The 22,568-nt window shown below is 37.5% G+C and overlaps 2 protein-coding genes across 2 annotated transcripts in view; both read left to right on the plus strand.

Moving 5' to 3' along the window:
• Positions 1–22,568, plus strand: part of LOC108658109 (uncharacterized) — a 205,544-nt gene that overhangs the window by 145,175 nt on the left and 37,801 nt on the right. The window lies entirely within an intron of this gene.
• AlkB (alpha-ketoglutarate-dependent dioxygenase AlkB) lies at positions 16,749–20,697 on the plus strand. The gene is made up of 3 exons (XM_089264679.1): positions 16,749–16,905; positions 18,842–19,389; positions 20,274–20,697. The coding sequence occupies exons 1-3, from the start codon at positions 16,804–16,806 to the stop codon at positions 20,605–20,607; spliced, it is 984 nt and encodes a 327-aa protein (XP_089120805.1). The 5' UTR covers positions 16,749–16,803; the 3' UTR covers positions 20,608–20,697.

A 22,568-nucleotide genomic window follows, 5' to 3' on the forward strand; every position in this document is an offset into this window, starting at 1 on the left:
TGGAGTCCATGTGCACTCCAGCTCACTCAACCATATTCTGCCTCGGACTCACTCACTCAGTCTCATCTCGAATGGACTCTATTTTGCCAGATTACGAGTGCGGCCATGCAGCCCTCTACTGTCTACCAAAAGATATTCTGATAGCCTTCATAATTCCAATGTTCCGCTATGTGAAGCGGTCTCATATTATCCACCATACTTCATGGGTATTTTGAGTTGATGTTTTTGCAACTCTCCTATCGCCACAAATTCTGAAAAGACCATACGAATTATATCCGATACGAATGGCGATATGGTAATATTTTTGTTTGTTTTTTTTTTTAACAATAATAGTCAATTAAAATTCTGAAAAGACCATACGAATTGTATCCGATACGAATGGCGATATGTTAATATTTTTGTTTTTTAACAATCATATTCAAATAAAATATGATGGCTATTGTGTAGATAAAATGTCAGCTGTCATAAAAACTATATACATACATACTTTTTTTATACCCTGAACCCATTGAAAATGGGAAATCAGGGTATAATGGTTTTGTTAAAATGTATGTAACAGACAGAATGAGGCGTGGCAGACCCCACAAAGTATATACATATATATATATTCTTGATCCGGGCGACGAGCTGAGTCGATTTAGCCCTGTCCGTATGTTCGAACGCGTCGATTTCAGAAGATATAAGAGCTAGAGAATTCAAATTTTTTTTAAGTGTCCGTACATAGCGCGCGCATATCGAGTTTATCACTAAAAATCGATAACTCATCCCGTTATTTTGTTATCGATAAAAATCTGATCGAAGATCACTTAAAAAATTATATCTCCTACAACATTAAAGCTAGAGTCTCCAAATCTTAAATATATATTAAGACGCATTTCATAGAATTTCGGCCTTTATTAAAATTTACCCCCCACTCGTATATCCACCCCCTCACCCTCATGTTTGTAAAAAATACTAGAGACTTGTGCTTTGGAATGCAAATACATTTGAACATTATGATAACGTTCTGAAAGTTTCATAAGGATTGTCCGTCCAGAAATTAAATTATTCAACATATAAGTTCTCATAATATTGCCAACATTGCAGTGCAACCCAAGCGCATTTCGCCTGTGTATGTGAGTGTGTGTTTGCGAATTATTATGGATATCTCATTTGCTCGAAGAGTTCAGGGGTTCTCGTAGTCGAGCAGTCTCGACTAGAGCTTTCTTACTTGTTTTAATTTGAGTTACAGTGAGTTTTTGAAAATGTTTCAGGGGTACGGAATGGCAGAGTAAATTGTGGTGAATAATCTATTTCTGCATATGTACATATACATACAGTTGCTCACAGCTTATTTAACCCAACGTGAAATAAAAATTTCATTTGCTCATTACTTTATACCCAATACAAATTTTTGAAAAATTCAAACGAGGAATTGTTATTTCAATATTAAATTAATGGAAAACAACTTTTTTATTAATTTAAAAAAAAATAAGAGTAAAAAAATAACAAAAACTAAAACAACTCATAAATTCAATGTCACAGCTTAGTTGACCCACACTGTTTGAAGGACAGTTACAATCGCGTAAAATGGAAACAAACGGTACTTTTTCAGGTTTTGTTTTGATTATTGAATTCGCAATGTGAATTTTTACCATTTAAAGTGAGATTTTGTTAAGAAAACACGTGTTTGCGAAAATGGGAAAGCGCACAACAATACAGCAGCGGGAATTGGTGCTACACCACTTTCAAAATGGAATTTCACGGCGCAAAAAGAGATTGTTAATTTACCCGAATCTACAGTAAAAAACATAATAACCTGATTAGTTTTTGAAAACAGAGTGGATAATAAGGGAAGAACAGCTCCAAACAAAATTTTCAATGCAACAGATGAGCGATACATTGTGCGTCAAATAAAGGAAAACCCCAACTCCAAAAACTGATGACGAGTCCAAGTTCAACATATTTGGCTCGGATGGGAGGCCCTACGTCTTGCGACAAGCGAATACGGAGCTACAAGAGAAGCACCTGAAACCCACAGTAAAGCATGGTGGAAGGTCAGTGATGGTTTGGGCCGGTATGTCTACCTTTGGAGTGGGAAAACTGGCTTTTATTGAAAGCACAATGGACAAGAACATGTACTTGAACGTTTTGAAGGAAAATCTTATCCAAAGTGCTGAATATCTGGCCCTGAAAGAGGATTTTACATTTTATCAAGACAACGACCCTAAGCACACATCGGGTGTCGTTCAGTCTTGGTTGGTATGGAACTGCCCGCATAACCTCAAACCGCCAGCACAGTTCCCGGATCTTAATGTTATTGAAAATTTGTGGGCCATTTTAGACACCAATATCAGGTCCCGGAATATTTCCAACAAAAATGAGCTAAAAAAGGCATTAGTCGAGGAATAGGGGAAAATCCGGCCCGAAACAACAAAAAAATTGGTGGCTTCAATGCCTGCAAGACTTAAGGCTGTATTAGACCAACAAGGAGGTCATACAAAATATTAAATTTAAAAAAATAAAATAGGCATAATATTAAAACTACTGTTTAAAATAAGTACTGGGTCAAATAAGCTGTGACATTGAATTTATGAGTTATTTTAGTTTTTGTTATTTTTTTACTGTTATTTTTTTAAAATGAATAAAAAAGTTATGTTTTCTATTAACTTGATATTGAAATAACAATTCCTCGTTTGAATTTTTCAAAACTTTGTATTGGGTATAAAGTAATTAGCAAATGAAATTTTTTTTTACGTTGGGTCAAATAAGCTTTGAGCCACTGTATGCATGTATATACCAATGTATGTATTTTCATGAATGTTTATAACAGAAGTTTGATTTCGAATTTTTTTAGCCGAGGAGTCTAACCTAAGGTTTTATAAATTATTTGAAATTTTTATCAAGAGTATTAAATTAACAATTATGTGCAACCACTAGCCGAATGCTGAATGTATGTATTAAATTACCTTGACCTACATCGAAAAGACCAATACTTTTAAATTCTTATTTATTTTTGCCAGCGATTTTAAGTATATTATATGTATGTATATATAGCGATATTGTATGTGTGTAGTACATGTTTACGAACAAAGTTTGTGTATTAAGAAAAAGCAAGTTCGAGCAACATCTAAACATTTGTTTAGTGGTACAATTATGATATACCTACATTAAATAAAGGCTATGAAACTTTAAACTTTAACCAGCACATACTAGAAGACCTCAATGATAAGTGTGAATATGATTTGAACAATTTAATAAACGTAAGACATTACTACTCACTCGAGTTATACATGTACACACTGTTAATTACCATTTTTATACACTTGAACAGCACTTTACGTATTGTTATCTTTCACATTGTCTAATAAAAAACTGTTGTAAAATATTATATTGTTTTGTTTTGCAGCGTTCAATAAATCTTAAAAGACTTTTTGATGTCCAGTTTGCTGTTTAATAGTCTTCAAAGGCTGTTAATTTTCTCTGGCTTCATAAGATAAAGTTAGAGTTTCACGAAATCAAGAGAGAATAAGTGGTAACAAAATTATCGGTAATATAATCGATAAAAATTAATACAATGTTCCCACTTCATTTTTTACTGCATTAGTTTTGACACTAACAATGACCAGAAAACACATAGACTAGACATGTAGAACAAATTTTTCTACAGCTCGAAACTGTTAAGTTGGACGACCACAATACTTCGTATTTGCTCGGCTCTGTCTCTCTCTCTCTCTCTCTCAGTCCCTCTCTCTCGCTCTCTATGGTCACTAAAAACATCACTCTCAGTCGCGCACAAAAATTGAAGTTTTTGTTCGAGACGATCCCAGCTCTTTCCTTTTGAGTGAAGGGTATACCGAAATTTGTAAAGCGTTTGCCACGTTCATACAATATGCTAGCTTTTTCATGATTATTTTTAAAAAGGATATAAGTGTTGGTGCTCATAATAAAAATGTTTCCGCGATGAGCATGCACACACACAGTCTTCGTTGCTACATGTATCATGAGCATTTGTATGCCTGTGTGCGAAGCTCTTGCTGCTTGTAGAAATTTTAAAGCCCAGCATTTGCATTTGGTCGACCATAAGAAGTGCTCACATACATACATATGTATGTATATGTATGTGTACATTTGATTGTGTGTACTCATGCGAGGCGCGCTTATAATTAAGAAGCTGACTATATAAAGTGACAAGTGCACTTCCCAATACATTTGATAAGTCTTTTAGCATGCTCCTGTATTTGTACACATAAGAACAGGTGCAAGGGATCGAATCACATTTTGCCCACTGAGCTTATTCTGGTACTACATTAAAAAAAAAAGAGTAGATTGGGTTCGAATTGAAGAGGCTCACACCTTATTTCGTGCAGCAACATAGTAAAACTTTGAAACCGTATTCCCGCTAAACCAGTAAAGATATCCAAAAAATTTAAATGAGGTCTTATTTATTGGTTATTCATTATGTATTAACGATTTAAATTATTTTTCTATTATAATTAATAAGATTAAAAACTAAAGAAAACTAAAAAAACAGCCCTTTTCCATGTCACAGCTTATTTCGTGCACTTCACTTTCAATGACTTTGTTTAATCACCTCTTTGAATAGTGATTCCATCGAGTTTACTCATTTTCGGGTGATTCTGCTAGAGATTTTTGGCCAATCCTCCAACAGGGCTGTTTTGAGGTCATTTTTATTGAATATTGACCATTTCCGAATGGCCACGCCCAATTTTGCCCACAATTTTTCTATAACGTTCAGCTATGACCACTGGGCCAGCGGATATACCACATTTGGACTGTTCCAGATCAACCAGGACTAGTCAATACCCGGTTTATTGTTTTGGTCATTTGTCTGATGCAATCGGGATCGCCCTTCTAGACCCAGTTCTTCTGCATTTTGGAGCAAATTCTTCTTCAAAAAGGATAGGTACATGTTATTGTTCATATTACCATCAATGAAAACTAAGTATCCAACTCCCAAACCCGACCTGCAGGCCCAACCATGCAACAGCCACTGCCATAGGTCATATTTGGTTTTAGGTGCTGATCTTGGAGCTCAGTATTTGCTTAGCGGCAATCATATTGGAACCCATCCGACGTAGGATCTTTATCATATGTACATATAAGTGTGAGGCATTTCTCAAGATCAACCAAATGCAAATGCTCATAATACATGTAGCAAGGGAGAGTGTGTGCGTGCACATTCGTCGCGAAAGCATTTTCACTATGAGCACCAACGCTTTCATACCCTTTCCACAAATAATATCCGAAACACATATATGTACATATTTTGTACGAGCTTGGCAAACGGTTTGATAAGTTCGGTATACTCTTAACACAGAAGGGAAGACATGGGTTCTTGCTGCGAAGAAATCTCAATTTTCGTGAGCTGGCAGCTCAGAGCTGCTGCTTGTGCTCACATGCATACACACATATACACATTTGAGAGAGCAGAGAGCATCGAGAGGGTTCAGGGTATGAACCGTAGAAACGAGTGCTCGCAAATGATAGTTGATCGTTTTTATACCCTGAACCCATTGAAAATGGGAAATTAGGGTATAATGGTTTTGTTAAAATGTATGTAACAGGCAGAAGGAGGCGTGGCAGACCCCACAAAGTATATATATTCTTGATCAGGGCGACGAGCTGAGTCGATTTGGCCCTGTCCGTCTGTCTGTCCGTCCGTCCGTCCGTCCGTCTGTCCGTATGTTTGAACGCGTCGATTTCAGAAGATACAAGAGCTACAGACTTCAACTTTTTTTTAAAATGTCCGTATATATCACGCGGATATCGAGTTTATCACTAAAAAACGATAACTCATTCCGATACTTTTTTATCGATAAAAAACCTTATCGAAGATCACTAAAAAATTTTTATCTCCTACATCTTTCAAGCTAGAGTCTCCAAATTTAAAATGTATATTAAGACGCATGTCATACAATTTCGGTTTTTGTTAAAATTTACCCTTCACCCCCAAATCCACCCCCTCACCCTAATCTTTGTAAAAGTCGTATATCAAATACTAGAGACTTGTGCTTCGGTATACACATACATTTAAACAATATGAATACGTTCTGAAAGTTTCATTACGATCGTACGTCTAGAAATTAAATTATTCAACAAATAAATTCTCATAATATTGCCAACACTGCAGCGCAACCCAAGCGCAATCCCCTGTATATGTGAGTGTGTGTGTGTATGCGTGTCTTTGTTTGCATGAGTGCGTGTGTGGGTGCTAATTATTATTGAAATATCAGTTGCTTGTAGGGTTCAGGGGATCTCGTAGTCGAGCAGTCTCGACTAGAGCTTTCTTACTTGTTTTGTTTAGAATTGGTTTCGGTCAGACGCATTGCAGTGACTCATTCGTGTAACGCGTAAGAGTAATTGGATTTTCGCTCACCCAAAGACTCTCAGCAAAAGACAGTTTGACTAAAATAACTCGACAGAAATGATCTTTGCCTTCGTGTACATGTAAATACATACATGCATACATTCATATAAATGCAAAAAGAACGCAAACATAGCGTGTAATTACCCATACAAACGCTTCATATAACTCAAGCAAACGATCAGTGACTTGAGCGAAACGAAATAACTGCCTCGCTTAGAGTGCGAGCGAGCTAAGCCAGACGCGACAAATTCAGTTTCTGTTTAAATCTTTTTAATTAAGTGCGTGAAAGACACTTATTTGCAGACAACGAAAAAGTGTCAACAGTTATTTGCGAGCTATGGTAAAAACTGATTAAGCTCAGTAGGCAAAATGACATGCGATTTTCATATATGTATGTACATACATATACAGGTGCATGCAAGTAAAGAAAAACATAAAAAGTGCAAGTGTGCTTGTCACTTTAGTTAGTCAGATACTTAAATATAAGCGCGCCTCTTCAACTCGAACCCAAAATCGTCCGCACAATTCTAAGTTGCCACAGGCACATAGGCACACAAATGCTTCTACAAGTGATATCCCATAACTGCGAGCATCGTATCCCCTGCATACACACAATCAAACATATTCACAAGATCAACCAAATGCAAATGCTGGACTTCAAATTACTACAGTAAGCAGCGACTGCGCTTGGGCTGCGCTGCAGTGTGGGCAATAGTATGAGAATTTACTTGGTGAATAACTTCTTTTGTAAACATACGATCCTAATGAAATTTTCAGGGCGTAACCATATGGTGTGTGTGTGTTCATTCCAAAGCACAAGTCTCTAGTAATTTAAATAAGTTTTTTACAAATTGGGAGCGAAGGGGGTGTGGTATCCAAAATCTGTTGATTACAAAATGTTTGGATTCATCATATGTATATACACAGTAAATCCGAAGTCTCCACGTCTAATAGTGCTCCTATGAGATTCAAAAAACAAAAAATATAATAATATCTATATATATAAAAGAAAAGAAGAAAAAAGAACCTGACTATTCATAAAAAAGCACATTTGATAAAAATTATACGCGTACATATAGAAGCTAAATATCTCGAAAATTCAGGTATTTGTTTGCCTCAAACATAAATTTGTGTAAATTATTTATATTTACATTTCTCGATTGTTTTAAGTGGTTTTGTGCGACGGCATATTCAGTATTACTATTAATCAAAATGCCGTGCCCTAGAAGATCTAATCTTTCCCTGCGGACCCATGATGCAATTAGGCAAAGGAATATCGCGAGTCAATTAAGACGAAGAACGAGAAACCGCCCGAGGAAGGCGCCGCGTTAGTACCCAACAGAGAAGGGCCTTAGTCCGTGCTTCTCAAAGAGAGGCAGCCCGTGAAACGGCAATAAGAAATGGTTCAATGATTTTATTATTATTATTTATTATTTCCGACGACAGTAATTCCAAGAACCACTGCTGCCGACGAAATAAACGCTTGCCTCAAAACATGAAATCTGCGGCGATATGTGACCAAACTTCAACTGTCTGTAAAAATTGAATTTTTGAACTCCTTGGATGTCCCTTGTTTACCACCGCAAAATTTACAACTGAAGGTTGGCTCGGTAGTTATCATGCTTAGAAATTTAAACCAACCAAAACTGTGCAATGGAACTGATGAGCAATGTGATTCACGCGTCGATACTCAAAAGAAAATTTAAAGATGAGAAAGTTCTTATTCCTACGATGCCGATGATCCCAACAGATATGCCCTTTGAGTTTAAACGAATTCAATTCCCGATTCGTCTTGCCTTCGCCATGACGATCAACAAATCACAGGGCCAATCTTTGACTATTTGTGGCAGAAAATGCGTGTTTTTCTTATGGTCAATTGTACGTGACATGCTTACGTGCTGGCAAACCATCCGCATTATTTGTTCTTACACCTGACCAAAAAACAAAGAATGTCGTTTACCACAAGGTGCTTGAATCAAAATTCGATTAATAAATTAATCAGAGTGTATCCCAACCTGAACAACATAGCTTTCAACAATTTTTTAACTAGAAATAATGGACAGGGCAATGCAACGTTTGCCGGGCCAGCTAGTATTTTATATAATTTAGTAACAATTTAGTATTAGATTGTCGATAGTCTTAACTTACATATATACTTTGTGGGGTCTGCCACGCCTCCTTGTGACAATTACAATTCAACTAAACCATTATACCCAGATTTCCCATTTTCAATGGGTTCAGAGTATGAACCGTAGAAACCAGAGCTCGCAAATGATAGTTGATCGTTTTTTCGTATATGCCCTGCTTCGTAACATAAACGAAAATATTCTGCAGAAACGATCTCGCTCTGAGCGGCTCTCTTTGTTTTGTTTGGAATCGGTTTCGGTCAGACGCATTGCAGTGACTCATTCGTGTGACGCGTAAGAGTAATTTTTTTGATTTTCGCTCACCCAAAGACTCTCAGCAAAAGAGAGTTTGACTAAAAAACTCGAAAAAAAAAAATGATATTTGCCTTCGTGTACATGTAAATACATACATACATTCATATAAATGCAAAAAGAACGCATACATATAAGTTAACGACAGACCCTACAAAAGGGCATTGCACCGGCCCAATTATATCGCGGCTCCAGTGCATGCACTTTTGACACGTTCGCTTTGTCAGCAGAATACAACAGCAACGCAACCGCAACCGTGGCAGCCTATCGTCAGCAATAATAATAAGATCAATGCACTTCGCCAAAACACATTCTGGTCAACGTGTGCATTTCTGCCACGAGCGCCGAGTCAGCGCACCGATCAGCACCACCGTGAGAGCCATCGTGTCACAAGACACCTAACAGCAGCAACAGCAGTGACCACGGCAGCAGCGACGCCAATAGCAGCAGCGGCAGCTTTCATATAAATATTACTTGTATAAGTATTCTTAACTTTAGTTCTAATCCAACTCCGAAAGTGAATAAATGTTTTTTTAATCCAAAAACCGCTTTCGCATATTTAATTGGCGCCCGAGCAGGGACCCGCGATTGTTATCCTAGAAAGTTTACGCGTCGAAAAACTTAGTATCAACTATTGTTCGCGAGAGCACCTATAACGAAATATAGCTGCTAGTGAACGCGACGAAAATCCTTAGTGCCTAATCCGCAACTATCGAAACGTTAGTACCTAATCCGTAGCTAACGGGAGCATGCGAACGATCCGTAATAGTTCCTAATCCGCAGCTACACCGTGTTCGTGAAAGAGTGACTCTAAATACGTAAACGAGGTACGGTCGTGGGTCAAAAACATTGTTGCCACCCTATAAGTGTCCGCCCGTAGGGTACCGCGTAATCAGTGTGCGTCGCAGGATCTTTAGTAACGGAGACACCACTAATACTGGAATCTGACGAAAGAGAGCAATCCGGACCATCATCGTGGGAGTCAACGATGCTGAAAATTATATTGTAAGCATAGTGAATAAGATTTGGAAAAAAAAAAGAAATAAGCAACAAAAATATTAAACAATTCACCTAGAAATTAAGGAAAACACAAGAAATATTGAACTCTAACACTTAGTATTTAAGAAAACTCTAAAATTGTACTACTGAGCGACATCTAGTTGCCCGGTATAGCGTATGGCCCGTGAAGCCATACAATAATAGCCAGGAAGATCACTGCGTTGATCGCGTAGGAATTTACTAACATAAATTAAGATTCCAAGAACATCTTCTGAAAACAAACCACCACCATTTTCCGATTCGATAAAAACTCTTTGAATCTGTCCGTGACCATTGACGAACTAACGACCGCATTCTCTAAAATAAACATGCCACTACCAGAAAATTCACTCCCATCCACCAGTACAGGTGCCATAAAACCAACTTACTTGACTGAACCAATTGAGAGTACGATAGAGAGATACCTTAGGAAGATATTGTCTGAGAAAGGTGACGAGTTACTTAAGCCAGCTACGACCGTCTCAGTCGAGCAAGATCAGACGATTCTCTCAGAATATATGGGACGAATCAACGAACTAGACAGTTACCAGACGTTGTAAGAGTTTTAAAAGACTTTTCTGGGAATAGAGCAGAATTCACTTCATGGCGCAAAAGTGTAGACAGGATATTTGAGGCCTACTCTACTGTATTGGGAACACCAAAGCATTATGGTATCTTAATGGTAGTAAGAAGTAAAGTAGTTGGCGAAGCCGATGCTGTGTTAGAAGCATATAATACCCCACTAAATTGGAAAGCCATATCCCAATGTCTCACTGACCATTTCGCAGATCGCAGAGATCTTAACACACTGGAGTACCAACTCTATACTCTTAAGCAAAATGGGCGATCAATAGACGAATTTTACCAAGCCGTTTATTATCATCTGTCTCTAATATTGAATCAGATAAATAACCATCATTCATCTGCAGAAACAGTAAGAGCTATTACCAAGATTTATAGGGAAAAAGCATTAGATACGTTTATCAGAGGTCTCAATGGAGACTTACCAAGGTTATAAGCCATCAAAGAGCCAACCGACCTTAAACATGCTCTTCACTTGTGCCGACTGATTGAGAACCAGTCGATTAGGAATTCCGTTAACCCTATAAGAGCCCCTCCGCTTCCTCCGAAGAACAATCATCAAAATAGAATTACTCAATCTTCATTTCGATACAATAGCCCACATGTCTTAAATTGAACCAACTTTAATCCGGATCTGTATTATCCACCAAAGCCTAAGTTTAACCCCCAGAATTCAGGCTTCATACCAAGACCCATACACCAACAACCACTACAGTTCCTTAACGCACCACCAAGACCAATAGCTCCAAAACCACAACCGGCTCCACAACCAATAGAAGTCGACTCGTCTATCAGAACCAGGAATGTGAATTATATGAATAGGCCAAATAATAACCAATTCACTGGGAAGAGACCCTTATCTTCTAGGGCAGAAAACCCATTCAAGCAACAGCGACAATTTCACATAAATACTGGGGAAACCCAAGCGCAGAACGTAGATAATGAAGCTAACGCTTACGCAAACGCATATGCAAACGCATACGCCACCGAAGCTTATGCCGAGGCATACGAACAGTGTATGAGTGGACAGGCCTACTATGCTGCTGCAGAGGAGCAAAGTATCGTCGAAACACCATAGGAGAACGAAGCAACCACAGGCAACCAGACTCAAGTAGAAATTGCTGATATGTCTGATGTCAATTTTTTAGCTTAAATCGTTTCTCGTTACCCTACTTCCAATGCAAAACGAGGGACGGACAGGTACTGAACTTCCTCATTGATACAGGTTCCAATCAGAATTACATACAATCTTCCCTAGTAACCAGCGCAAAAAAGAACAAAGAAGCTTTTTTCGCTAATTCTATAGGCGGGAAAATAGCCATAACTCATCATATATTGCTCAATCTTTTTAACCTCAACACTCCAATCAGATTTTTCGTATTGCCCACTCTAAAAACATTTCATGGCATTCTAGGCAATGATACAATGAAACAACTCAATGTTGTTATCGATGTCAGGAATGATATCCTAATAGTAAATGGCAGTAATAAATTCCGAATCAAGCAATTACCTGCACAAGCAGTTAACAATATAAAGGTCCGAACAAATCATATGTCCGATAGCCAGAAAAAGATAATAGATCGACTAATTCAAGAAGCTAAACCGTTATTTGCAGACCCAGAGCAAAAATTAACCTACACGACTAAAGTAGTAGGAGAGATCCGAACCAATACCGACACTCCGGTTTACAGCAGGCATTACCCATATATCAGAAATGTAATTGATTATCGCAAGCTAAATCTGGTCACAATCTCCGATCGATACCCCATGCCAGAAATAGGGGACATCATAGCCCACTTAGGGGATAATAAATTCTTCACGGTCCTCGACCTCAAAAGTGGTTTCCACCAAATTCCTTTGAAGGAGACAGACATGAAAAGACAGCATTTTCTGTTAACGGAGGGAAGTACGAATTTACAAGACTACCTTTTGGTCTCAAGAATTCCCCTTCAATATTCCAAAGAGCCTTAGATGATATTCTAAGAGATCATGTTGGAAAAATCTGCTATGTCTACATTGATGACATCATTGTTTTCAGCAAAACTGAAAACGAACATGCTCCTCACCTAAAACAAGTCTTCACGATTTTACTTAACGCTAATATGAAAATCCAAATGGACAAGTGTGAATTTTTCAAAAAGGAAGTAAATTTCTTAGGATTCACCATTTCAGACAGTGGCGTTAAGACAAATCCAGAAAAGGTTGAAGCGATTTTCAGATTCCCATACCCAAAACTCTTAAAGAACTACGATCGTTCTTAGGCCTCTCCGGCTACTACCGCAGATTCATAAAAGATTATGCAAAACTAGCTAAACCCCTTACCACTCACCTCAGAGGTGAAGATGGTCGTATATCAGCAAAAGCATCAGATAAAGTACAGATAAAGCTAGATAATAAGGCAATAGAAACATTCAATAAAATAAAGCAAACTCTTTGTTCTAATGACTTAATTTTAAAATATCCAGACTTCTCCAAAGAATTCCACTTAACAACCGATGCTTCGAATTACGCAATCGGTGCAGTCCTTGAACAAGAAGGCAGACCCATTACTTTTATATCACGAACATTGTCAAAAACAGAGGAGAACTATGCAACAAACGAAAAGGAAATGCTAGCCATAGTTTGGGCACTGCAAAACCTTTGAATTTATTTGTATGGAACTGCCAAAGTTATTATATTCACAGACCACCAACCAATAACCTTTGCTCTAAGTAATAAAAATCACAACGGAAAACTAAAACGTTGGAAGAGTTACTTAGAAGAGTTCAATTAAGAGTTAAAGTATAAACCAGGAACCACTAACGTAGTAGCAGACGCTTTATCAAGGAACCCAATAAACGAAGTCAATAGTACAGAAACCACAGTTATGAGTGATGAAAGTTCATCACACAACCTCATCCCCACAATAGAAACACCTATTAATGTTTTCAAGAATCAGCTATTCATAGTAATCGGCGAAAAGTACGATTATAAATTCGAAATTCCCTTCCCTACATACCATAGGCATACAGTAACACAACCCCACTTTACTGAAGACGAATTAATTGACATTTCTAAGAAACGACTTGACCCAAGACTCATTAACGGCTTATTTACTCCAGAACATATAATGGGCAAAATACAGGAATTCTACCCACTTCACTTTTCCAATTATAAAATACGATACACTCAAAGAAAGGTAGAAGACATTACGAGCGTCGATGAACAGTATAAAATTATAACACAAGAGCATAGACGAGCACACAGAAATGCATCGGAAAATAAAGCCCAAATTCTAGAAAAATATTTCTTCCCACAACTACACAAAAGAGTTAAAGAAATTACAAAATCATGCTTAACATGCAGAGAGTCAAAATATGATAGACACCCTCCACATCCCGCAATTCAGGTAACACCAATTCCCAAATTTCCAGGCGAAATCATTCATATAGATATTTATATAACAGAAAATAAGACTATTTTAACTAGCATCGATAAATTTTCAAAATACGTCCAAGTTAAGATTCTAAATTCAAGATCTGCAGAGGATATAAAAATCCCATTAAGAGAATTCCTATTTGCATTCGGCATGCCCAGAACTGTAGTAATCGACAACGAGCGAGCTTTAAATTCAACCTCTATAAAGTTATTGCTGCAAGACCAACTAGGTATCGAAGTTTATACCCCTCCCTACCCCTCCCTATAACTCAACAAGTAACGGACAAATAGAGAGATTTCACTCCACCCTGTCAGACATAATGACTTGCTTAAGACAAGACAATAAAGATATGAGTTTCACAGATACACTATTTAAAGCAGTACAGGAATATAACGCCTCCTACCATTCAGTTACTAAAAGAAAACCAATAGAGATATTTTTCGGCACAACAGTTCAGGATAACCCAGAAAAAACAGAAGAGAATAGGAAAATAATATCCAACACACTATTAGATAAACAAAAATATGACTTAAATTAAACCAAAACTTACGAACAAGGGGACATAGTCTATGTAAAAGTAAACAAGTGCCTAGGTTCAAAACTCACACCCAAATACAAAAAAGAAATTGTAGCAGAAAACAGAAATTCAACCATTAGAACGGTTTCAGGAAAAATTATCCACAAAAATAATATTCGAACGTAACTTACAGGATATTCGCACCGCTATGTCTGGGTATAACCACAATCCTCGACTACTCACACTCTCAGCTAATTCCGATAAAGACAGGAACTTCGGCAATGCAGAACGGAACTTTCAAAATCATTCACATATTTGACATTTCAGAATATGAAAAAACCTTCGGAACTTTCGAAGAAACCCTTAAAAATATAAGTACCTCACACCAGATGTACCCACTGCTAAATTATGAACTAAATAGCGTCAGAAATGACTTGCGTAGACTCAAACCCTCCATAAGAGTGGTAAGAGCAATTAATGCATTGGGAACAGCATGGAAATGGCTGGCCGGTACACCGGACCACAGTGACCATGAGGTTTTAATTTCAAAAATAAATGAACAATTAGAAAATATTAATAGACAAGTAGTCATCAATAGAGTATTGCAAGATAGAATCAATGAAATCACACAAACCTCAAATAACATAATGAAAATTGTAAAAGATCATTCTAATATTCAAGAAGAAAAAATCACGTTTTTTAAATACAGGCTCCAAATCTTTAAAGACGATTTAACTAATTTAATTCATGCCATAGACTGGGCCAAAACAAATACAATAAACTCAATAATATTGTCAGAATCTGAAGTCAATATAATAGAACAGATACTAGAAAGAGAAAAAATCATGTTTTTAAATGCAGAAGAATTTTTAGAATTTAGCCAAATAAAAATCGCAAGTAATGGAAAAAATATACTCTATATAATCAACATACCTTTAATCTCAAATGAAGTTTGTACAACCATGTTAATTAAGCCAATTAAAAGAAAAAACTATATCAATGAAATAAAATTCGAAAATATTGTAAAATGCGAAAATGCAATCTATGCCATAAGAGACTCATGTGAGTCACACAATGAAAAAACAATTTGTAATAAAAATAAGTTAGTCGATTTAAGAAATGATACTTGTACTTTGCCACTATTGAAAAGCCAACCTCCAAACTGCCGTGCTATCAACAATCAACACGTACCCAATCACGAACAGCTGTTCGTCGGAACAATATTGCTCAACGATTTCAATGGACCAATCAAGATCGACGAAGAGGAAGTAGAACTCCATGGTACCTTCCTGGTACAATTCGAAAACTCCACGATACGCATCGAAGATGACGTATACGAATCAAAAGTAATGTCCTTCGCAGAAGCCACACCACCGCTATTTCAAATCATGGCGGAAACAAACAAGATCGATGAAGTCCTCTCATTGCAAATGCTCAAGGAAATAAATCTAAACAACACAAGAAAATTAGAAACCCTAAAGAGCAGCAACGATACAAGAGCAGCAATCAATATAACACTCTCTGGAACTCTACTGATAATTATGGCAGTAGTTGGATACTTGCTGAAACGGAAGACCCCAGCCACCACAGGCCAAGTCACAACATCCGAAGCAGAAAAGAGAGAAAATGCTCAAGTTTTCTATATTGCGACCGAGGACGTCCGCATCTAAGGGGGAAGAGTTAACGACAGACCCTACAAAAGGGCATTGCACCGGCCCAATTATATCACGGCTCCAGTGCATGCACTTTTGACACGTGCGCTTTGTCAGCAGAATACAACAGCAACGCAACCGCAACCGTGGCAGCCTATCGTCAGCAATAATAATAAGATAAATGCACTTGGCCAAAACACATTCTGGTCAACGTGTGCATTTCCGTCACGAGCGCCGAGTCAGCGCACCGATCAGCACCACCGTGAGAGCCATCGTGTCACAAGACACCTAACAGCAGCAACAGCAGTGACCACGGCAGCAGCGACGCCAATAGCAGCAGCGGCAGCTTTCATATAAATATTACTTGTATAATTATTCTTAAGTTTAGTTCTAATCCAACTCCGAAAGTGAATAAATGTTTTTTTAATCCAAAAACCGCTTTCGCATATTTAATTTATATATACATAGTTGAGAGAGCAAAGAGCAGTATATTTTCGTAGTCTGAACCTAAAAGTGAGGAGCCGAGCAAATACGAAGTTGTGTGGGTCGTAATGTCAAAAAAAAAGTGTGCAAAACACTTTACACTACGAGTCCGGTCTATGTGCTCTCTGTTAGTGGTGATACTACGTGTCCGGTCTATGTGTTCTCTGTTTAGAGGTAGCGATCTATCGACATAGAAAAAATTCCATTGGTCTATCGAGCAAAAGGCAATCGATACTATCGATAGTTTCATCGATGGATTTGCAGCACTATCATACATTGTTACTTAGAGTATGTGTACTATTTAAATGTTTAAACAATCTTTTAAACATTATAAAAAAAAATCCCCATTGTCTGATCTTCATGGGGTAATTGACGTGGACACCTACCAAGAAAATTTATTGAGTAATGTAGGTATATACATAATCTATCATCCTTTATATGCATATGTACATATGTACATACAAACGTACATACATATGTATATATGTATGTATGTACATTCATAAATGAATTACAATTTAGGAATAAGATTCAGTTCTATAAGTAACTTGTAAACCGAACCAAAATTTCTGGTGCACGCAGAGCTATGCTGGAATATATATGTATGTATGTACATATGTATGTATGCATACGCATGTCTTTAAAAAAATGGGAAATCAGCGTATAATGGTTTTGTGAAAAAGTATGTAACAGGCAGAAGGAATCATCGCAGAGCCCACAAAGTATATATATTCTTGATCAGCACGACGAGCTGAGTCGATATAGCCCTGTCCGTCTGTCCGTATGAACGCCGAGATCTCAGAAGATATAAGAGCTAGAGAGCTGAAATTTTGTGTGCATACTCGTGTATACCATACGCAGTACGAGTTTACTTTATTTTTTTTTTTGATAACTCATCCTATAACTTTTTTATCGAGAATAATCGAAAAATTGATTTTGTTTTTTGAGTCTCATAGGAGTACTATTAGACGTGGAGATATATATTTATATTTTATATTTTTGGAATAATTTTTAGCGCAAAATGAAAAACTTTTTTTTTCGACTGCTTTGCGAATTTTTCGAATTATATAAAAACGATGAATACTTTTGCGAAAACTTTTGTTTGTTGCAAAAATGAATTGTTTTCCGCTTATATTAATATATTATTATTAAATTAAAAACGTAAATCAATACATTGATAAATGTACCCACGAGAACTTCTTAAACTTTCGCATGTACTAAACTTTCGTATGTACATACATATACATACATATATTCCAGCATAACTCTGCGTGCACCAGAAAGTTCGGTTGCCTCTTGCATTTACAAGTCGCTTTTGGAACTGAATCTTATTCTTATATTATAATTCACTTAATTTAATAAAAATACCTAATTAAATATTGTTAAAAATGTTAAGGAAAAGCTATTTCAAAAAAATAGGCCGCATAAATATGAGTACACTTCAATTCTGCTGCATATTCTGTATAAAATGGAGGATGCCAATGTGCAGAATACTATTTTTTATACTCTAAGCCCATTGAAAATGGGAAATCAGGGTATAATGGTTTCTTAAATGTCGGTATAGCACTGTCCGTCCGTCCATGTGTATAATCGCTTATGCCATACACAATACGCGTTTCTCATATTTTTTCCACTAACCAGACAACAAGAAGAAATTTCAATTTTCGTGAGCTGCTGCTTGTGCTCACACAGAGAGAGAGAGAGAGAGAGAGAGAGCAAGGGAAACATTGAGCATAGAGGGATCTTTTGTTTAACCATCGGCCGTCTCGGTCGAGCGCATGAAGCAAAATGATTGTGCTTTCGTACATTTCCGTAGTGAGGAGCCGAGCAAATACTAAGTTGTGTGGGTTGCAATCTCAAAAAAAAAGAAAAAAAAAGTTTGCAAAACGCCTTACTCTACGTGTCCGGTCTACTTGCTCTCTGGTCAGTGGTTACATCGCCTTTTTCTTTAAAAATCGATAACTTCTTCCGTTATGTTGTTATCGATTAAAACCCGTATCGGAAATCCTTTAGTGCTATAGTCTCCAAATAGGAAACATATATATTTAGTTACTTAGGAGCAAACTTATCAAGATCTAAAAGTTGAATGAAGGTCCATGTACAGAAGATTATTAAACAATTATTAGTTCCTCAAATGGTTCAGGGGATCTCGTATTCGAAAAGTATGGATTAGAGTTTTCTTACATGCCTATTTTCTATATGGATGGATTTTTACACTGCTCATTACCATCGATAGTGGCACGGATTTTCTAGTCGGGAAGCCCGCCTAGAGTTTTATTACTTTTTTTTTTTTTTTTTTTTTTAACTGACATACAATTATTGTTTGCTTGTCTGAAATCCTAGTTGGTGGAGCTGAAGGACATCTCCAGAATGAATATACAAAATAATCTATGTTTACCGATTGGCTTGAAGCCGCGGCATACGTGGCGATGTTACGTGCTTGAGAAGCATCCGGGTCTTTTGATTATACGTAATCCATTTACATACAGAGGACAGCGTTATTGGATAGCTCGAAGCCTTCGTGATTATCCGCTACCACCCAATATAGTGAACTTGGATGCAAAAAATTTTCCTTCTAAGACGATAGCTGACTGGTGGGGAGAGTTACAAAACTGTACTGACCCAAATGTTACTCACCGTCTTAAGACAGCGTTGCGCTGGACCACTTTAGGGTACCATCATAACTGGGATACTAAGATTTACGATAAGACAATCCACACAGTGTTCCCAAGTGATTTAGACAGCTTGTCCCAATATTTTGCTCTTACTTTAGGGTTTCCAAGTTTTATTCCACAAGCTGGAATTATCAATTACTATCCGATTGGAACTTATTTATCTGGACACACCGATCATTCTGAGATGAATCATGAAGCACCGCTCTTATCATACAGGTATATACGATGGTTTTCATTATTTTTTAAATTCATTGTTTATTTGCAACTTGTCTTAACATTTTTTATACCCTGAACCCATTGAAAATGGGAAATCAGGATATAATGGTTTTGTTAAAAGTATGTAACATTCAGAAGGAGGCGTGGCAGACCCCACAAGGTATATGTATTCTTGATCAGGGCAACGAGCTGAGTCGATTTGGCCATGCCCGTCTGTCTGTCGGTATGTATGAACGCGTCGATCTCAGAAGATATAAGAGCTAGAGACTTGGCATTTTTTTCCTAGGTCCGTGTATACCGCGCGCATATCGAGTTTATCACTAAAAATTTATTATCTATTAAAAACCTTATCGAAAGCTAGTTATTTAATTATATCTTCTACACCTTTAGAGCTAGAGCTTCCAAATTTTAAATGTAGATTTATGTGTTATTTTATATAATTTCGATTTTTGTTATAATTTACCCCCCTACTCCTAAATTCACCCCCTCACCCTCACTTTTGTGAAAGGCGTATTTGCTTTGGAATGCATATACATTTGAACATTATGATTAAGTTCTGAAAGTTTCATTAAGATAGTACGTCTAGAAATTAAATTATTCAACAAATAAATTCGTATTTTATTGCCCACACTGCATCGCAGCCCAAGCGAAGTCGCTGATTACTGCGCAGTTAGCAGAGCGCGTTCTAATACGTGCGTGTGTATGTATGTGTGCCTAAAAGAAGTGCAGAGTGAGTAGAATATCAGATTTGAGGGTTCAGGGTTTCTCCTAGTCGAGCAGTCTCGACTAAAGTTTTCTTACTTGTTAAGTTAAGACAAGTTGCAAGTAAAGAGACGAAAGATGGCTAGCTATAAATAACCGGCTTGTTCTACTATCTATTTCAGTTTCGGCCAAACTGCTATATTTTTAATAGGTCACCGTTCACTAGAAGGAGAACCTAGTGCTCTGTATCTCAGGAGTGGAGATGTTCTTGTAATGTCAAAGGAATCGCGACTCTGCTATCATGCCGTTCCGCGCATTTTGAAAACTTTTGAAGATCCATGGAACAATTTTTTTTCGAATCCTCACGAAAACTTTGACGATACATTTACGGCTTCAATTAATTTAGAATTATTCGAACAAGTCAATGATGCATTATTTTGGATGCCGTTTGACCGCTATATCAGTGATTGTCGCATAAATATTAATGTTCGCCAGGTCTACCATTCTGATTCATAAAAAAATTATATATAACTTATTTGCCGCGACGATTCTTTTTTCGGTTTCGAATTGAAAACCTTCATAAATAAATGTACCCATATTACAAAATACCTCGCTTAAACAGGCTGTTATGGAATTCATGTAACAGTCAAGAAATTATAAGTGGTCTTATAATTAGTTTCTTTTTTTTATATAGACGCAAATTCGATTTCGAAAAGAATTGATATTTCCATTAAAAAGTCGATTAAGAAACTCTTGGAGAGTAGATGAGAAGTACCGCAACATTTGGTTATTATAGTAAGACTGAGTTTATTATTATTCTTAGTATCTAAGTACATTATAGCGTTGCCACTATCATGAGAATTTCCAGATTAACACTCTTCCTCAATTTGTATATTTAAATTTTATATGTGCCGTGTGCATAGCACAATGTATATTAGCACTGAGCAGACAACACATAGATAAGACATGTAGAACAAATTTTTCTACAGCTCGAAACTGTTAAGTTGGCGTACCACTATACTTCGTATTTGCTCGGCTCGGTCGCTGGAGGTTCGAGCAGTGAAAATACTGCACGACAAAAACAGTGCGCTGTGAGCGCTCAATCGAAATGGTCCCAATTCCGTATGAAGCACAGCTGTGGGACATTTTCTGGGATATCAACCTGCTTACACGACTCTCTTGCAGATGGCGCAGTGCGGCAGTTGGACATGCCTATCTTATAGAGCAGACAAACTTCTTGTGACTCGCGAATCGCACCAGTCCTTCCTTCTCATTGGATTTCAACGGTGGCCAACGGTGGCGGTAAGTTCGTTACATGGCCCTCGTCTACTTTCTGAAATTCAAAATATATAGTCGTTTTAGTAGCTGATATCTCACCCAAGCTTGAGCATGACACTAACGTATACCTCTATCAGGTCTATCTTCTGTTCATCTAAGCACTTGGTGCACAGACATAACTTACTCTCACCTGCTCTGTATTCCATCTTGGTTAGAACGCCTTCCAGCTTGGTGCTCCAAACTCGACCAGCTTGCTTCAGGCTGTAGAGCGACATTTTAAGCTTCAACACACATCCAGAACGGTCATCGTAGAGTTCTGACTATTGCAAGTAGATGTCTTCTTTCAGAATACCATTAAGGAATGTCGCCGAAGCATCAAGCTCGTACTCTGCAGCCACGATCATACGCATTGAACTATGCCGCACTACTGGAAAATACTCTCTTTGAAGTCAATACCATACCTATGGTCACATCCTTTTGCAACCAAGCGCGTTTTATAGCGCTTAACTTCTCCATATGGATTTTTCTGTAAAGTAAACAACCATTTGCAGCCTATGTTCCTATGACCATGTCATAGTTGTACCAGGTCCCATGTGTCATTACACATGCATCATACTCATCCTGCATTTTCGTTTTCCATTCATCTGCTTGTGGACTCGATTGTGCTCGCTGCACAGTTAAAGAAACTTCAACTTCAACTTGTTTGATATTACATTTGCTACGTTGTATTGTTTAGTTGGGCGTCTCTTCAAGCCCGTTCTGATTACTCTTCTTGGCTGTTCAGCTTCATTAACATCGGTGTCAGGTTGCTCCTCCGCTTGCTTAGAATGCTTATCCTGTATAACTTCATGATCAGCACTTATCGTTGCGCTAACGTTTTCAGTTGACTCAGGTACAGTATCCTCGGTACTCAGGTATTTGATGAAATAAACGCCCTGCTGATCGATCTTCAAGTCACCTGTGTTCTTGTCGAACAGTCGATATGCTTTTGACGACTCTGAGGATCCGATACTTTTTTCCTTTGTCCTTTTCTAGTGAAATCGCCGTAAATCCAAAAACTCTCCGGTGCTTGACAACTGACTTGAGCCCTATAAACGCCTCGAAGGGAGATCGGTTACTTAGGTATGCAGCACACGTGGCTGCCACCGCCCAGTAACTTTCGGTTAATGCTGCACTGTTAAACATTTCTTTTGCCATCT

Source organism: Drosophila navojoa, chromosome X (genome assembly GCF_054131105.1).
Source record: "Drosophila navojoa isolate 15081-1374.11 chromosome X, UAZ_NAV_1.0, whole genome shotgun sequence".
In the NCBI taxonomy this organism is placed as follows: domain Eukaryota; kingdom Metazoa; phylum Arthropoda; class Insecta; order Diptera; family Drosophilidae; genus Drosophila; species Drosophila navojoa.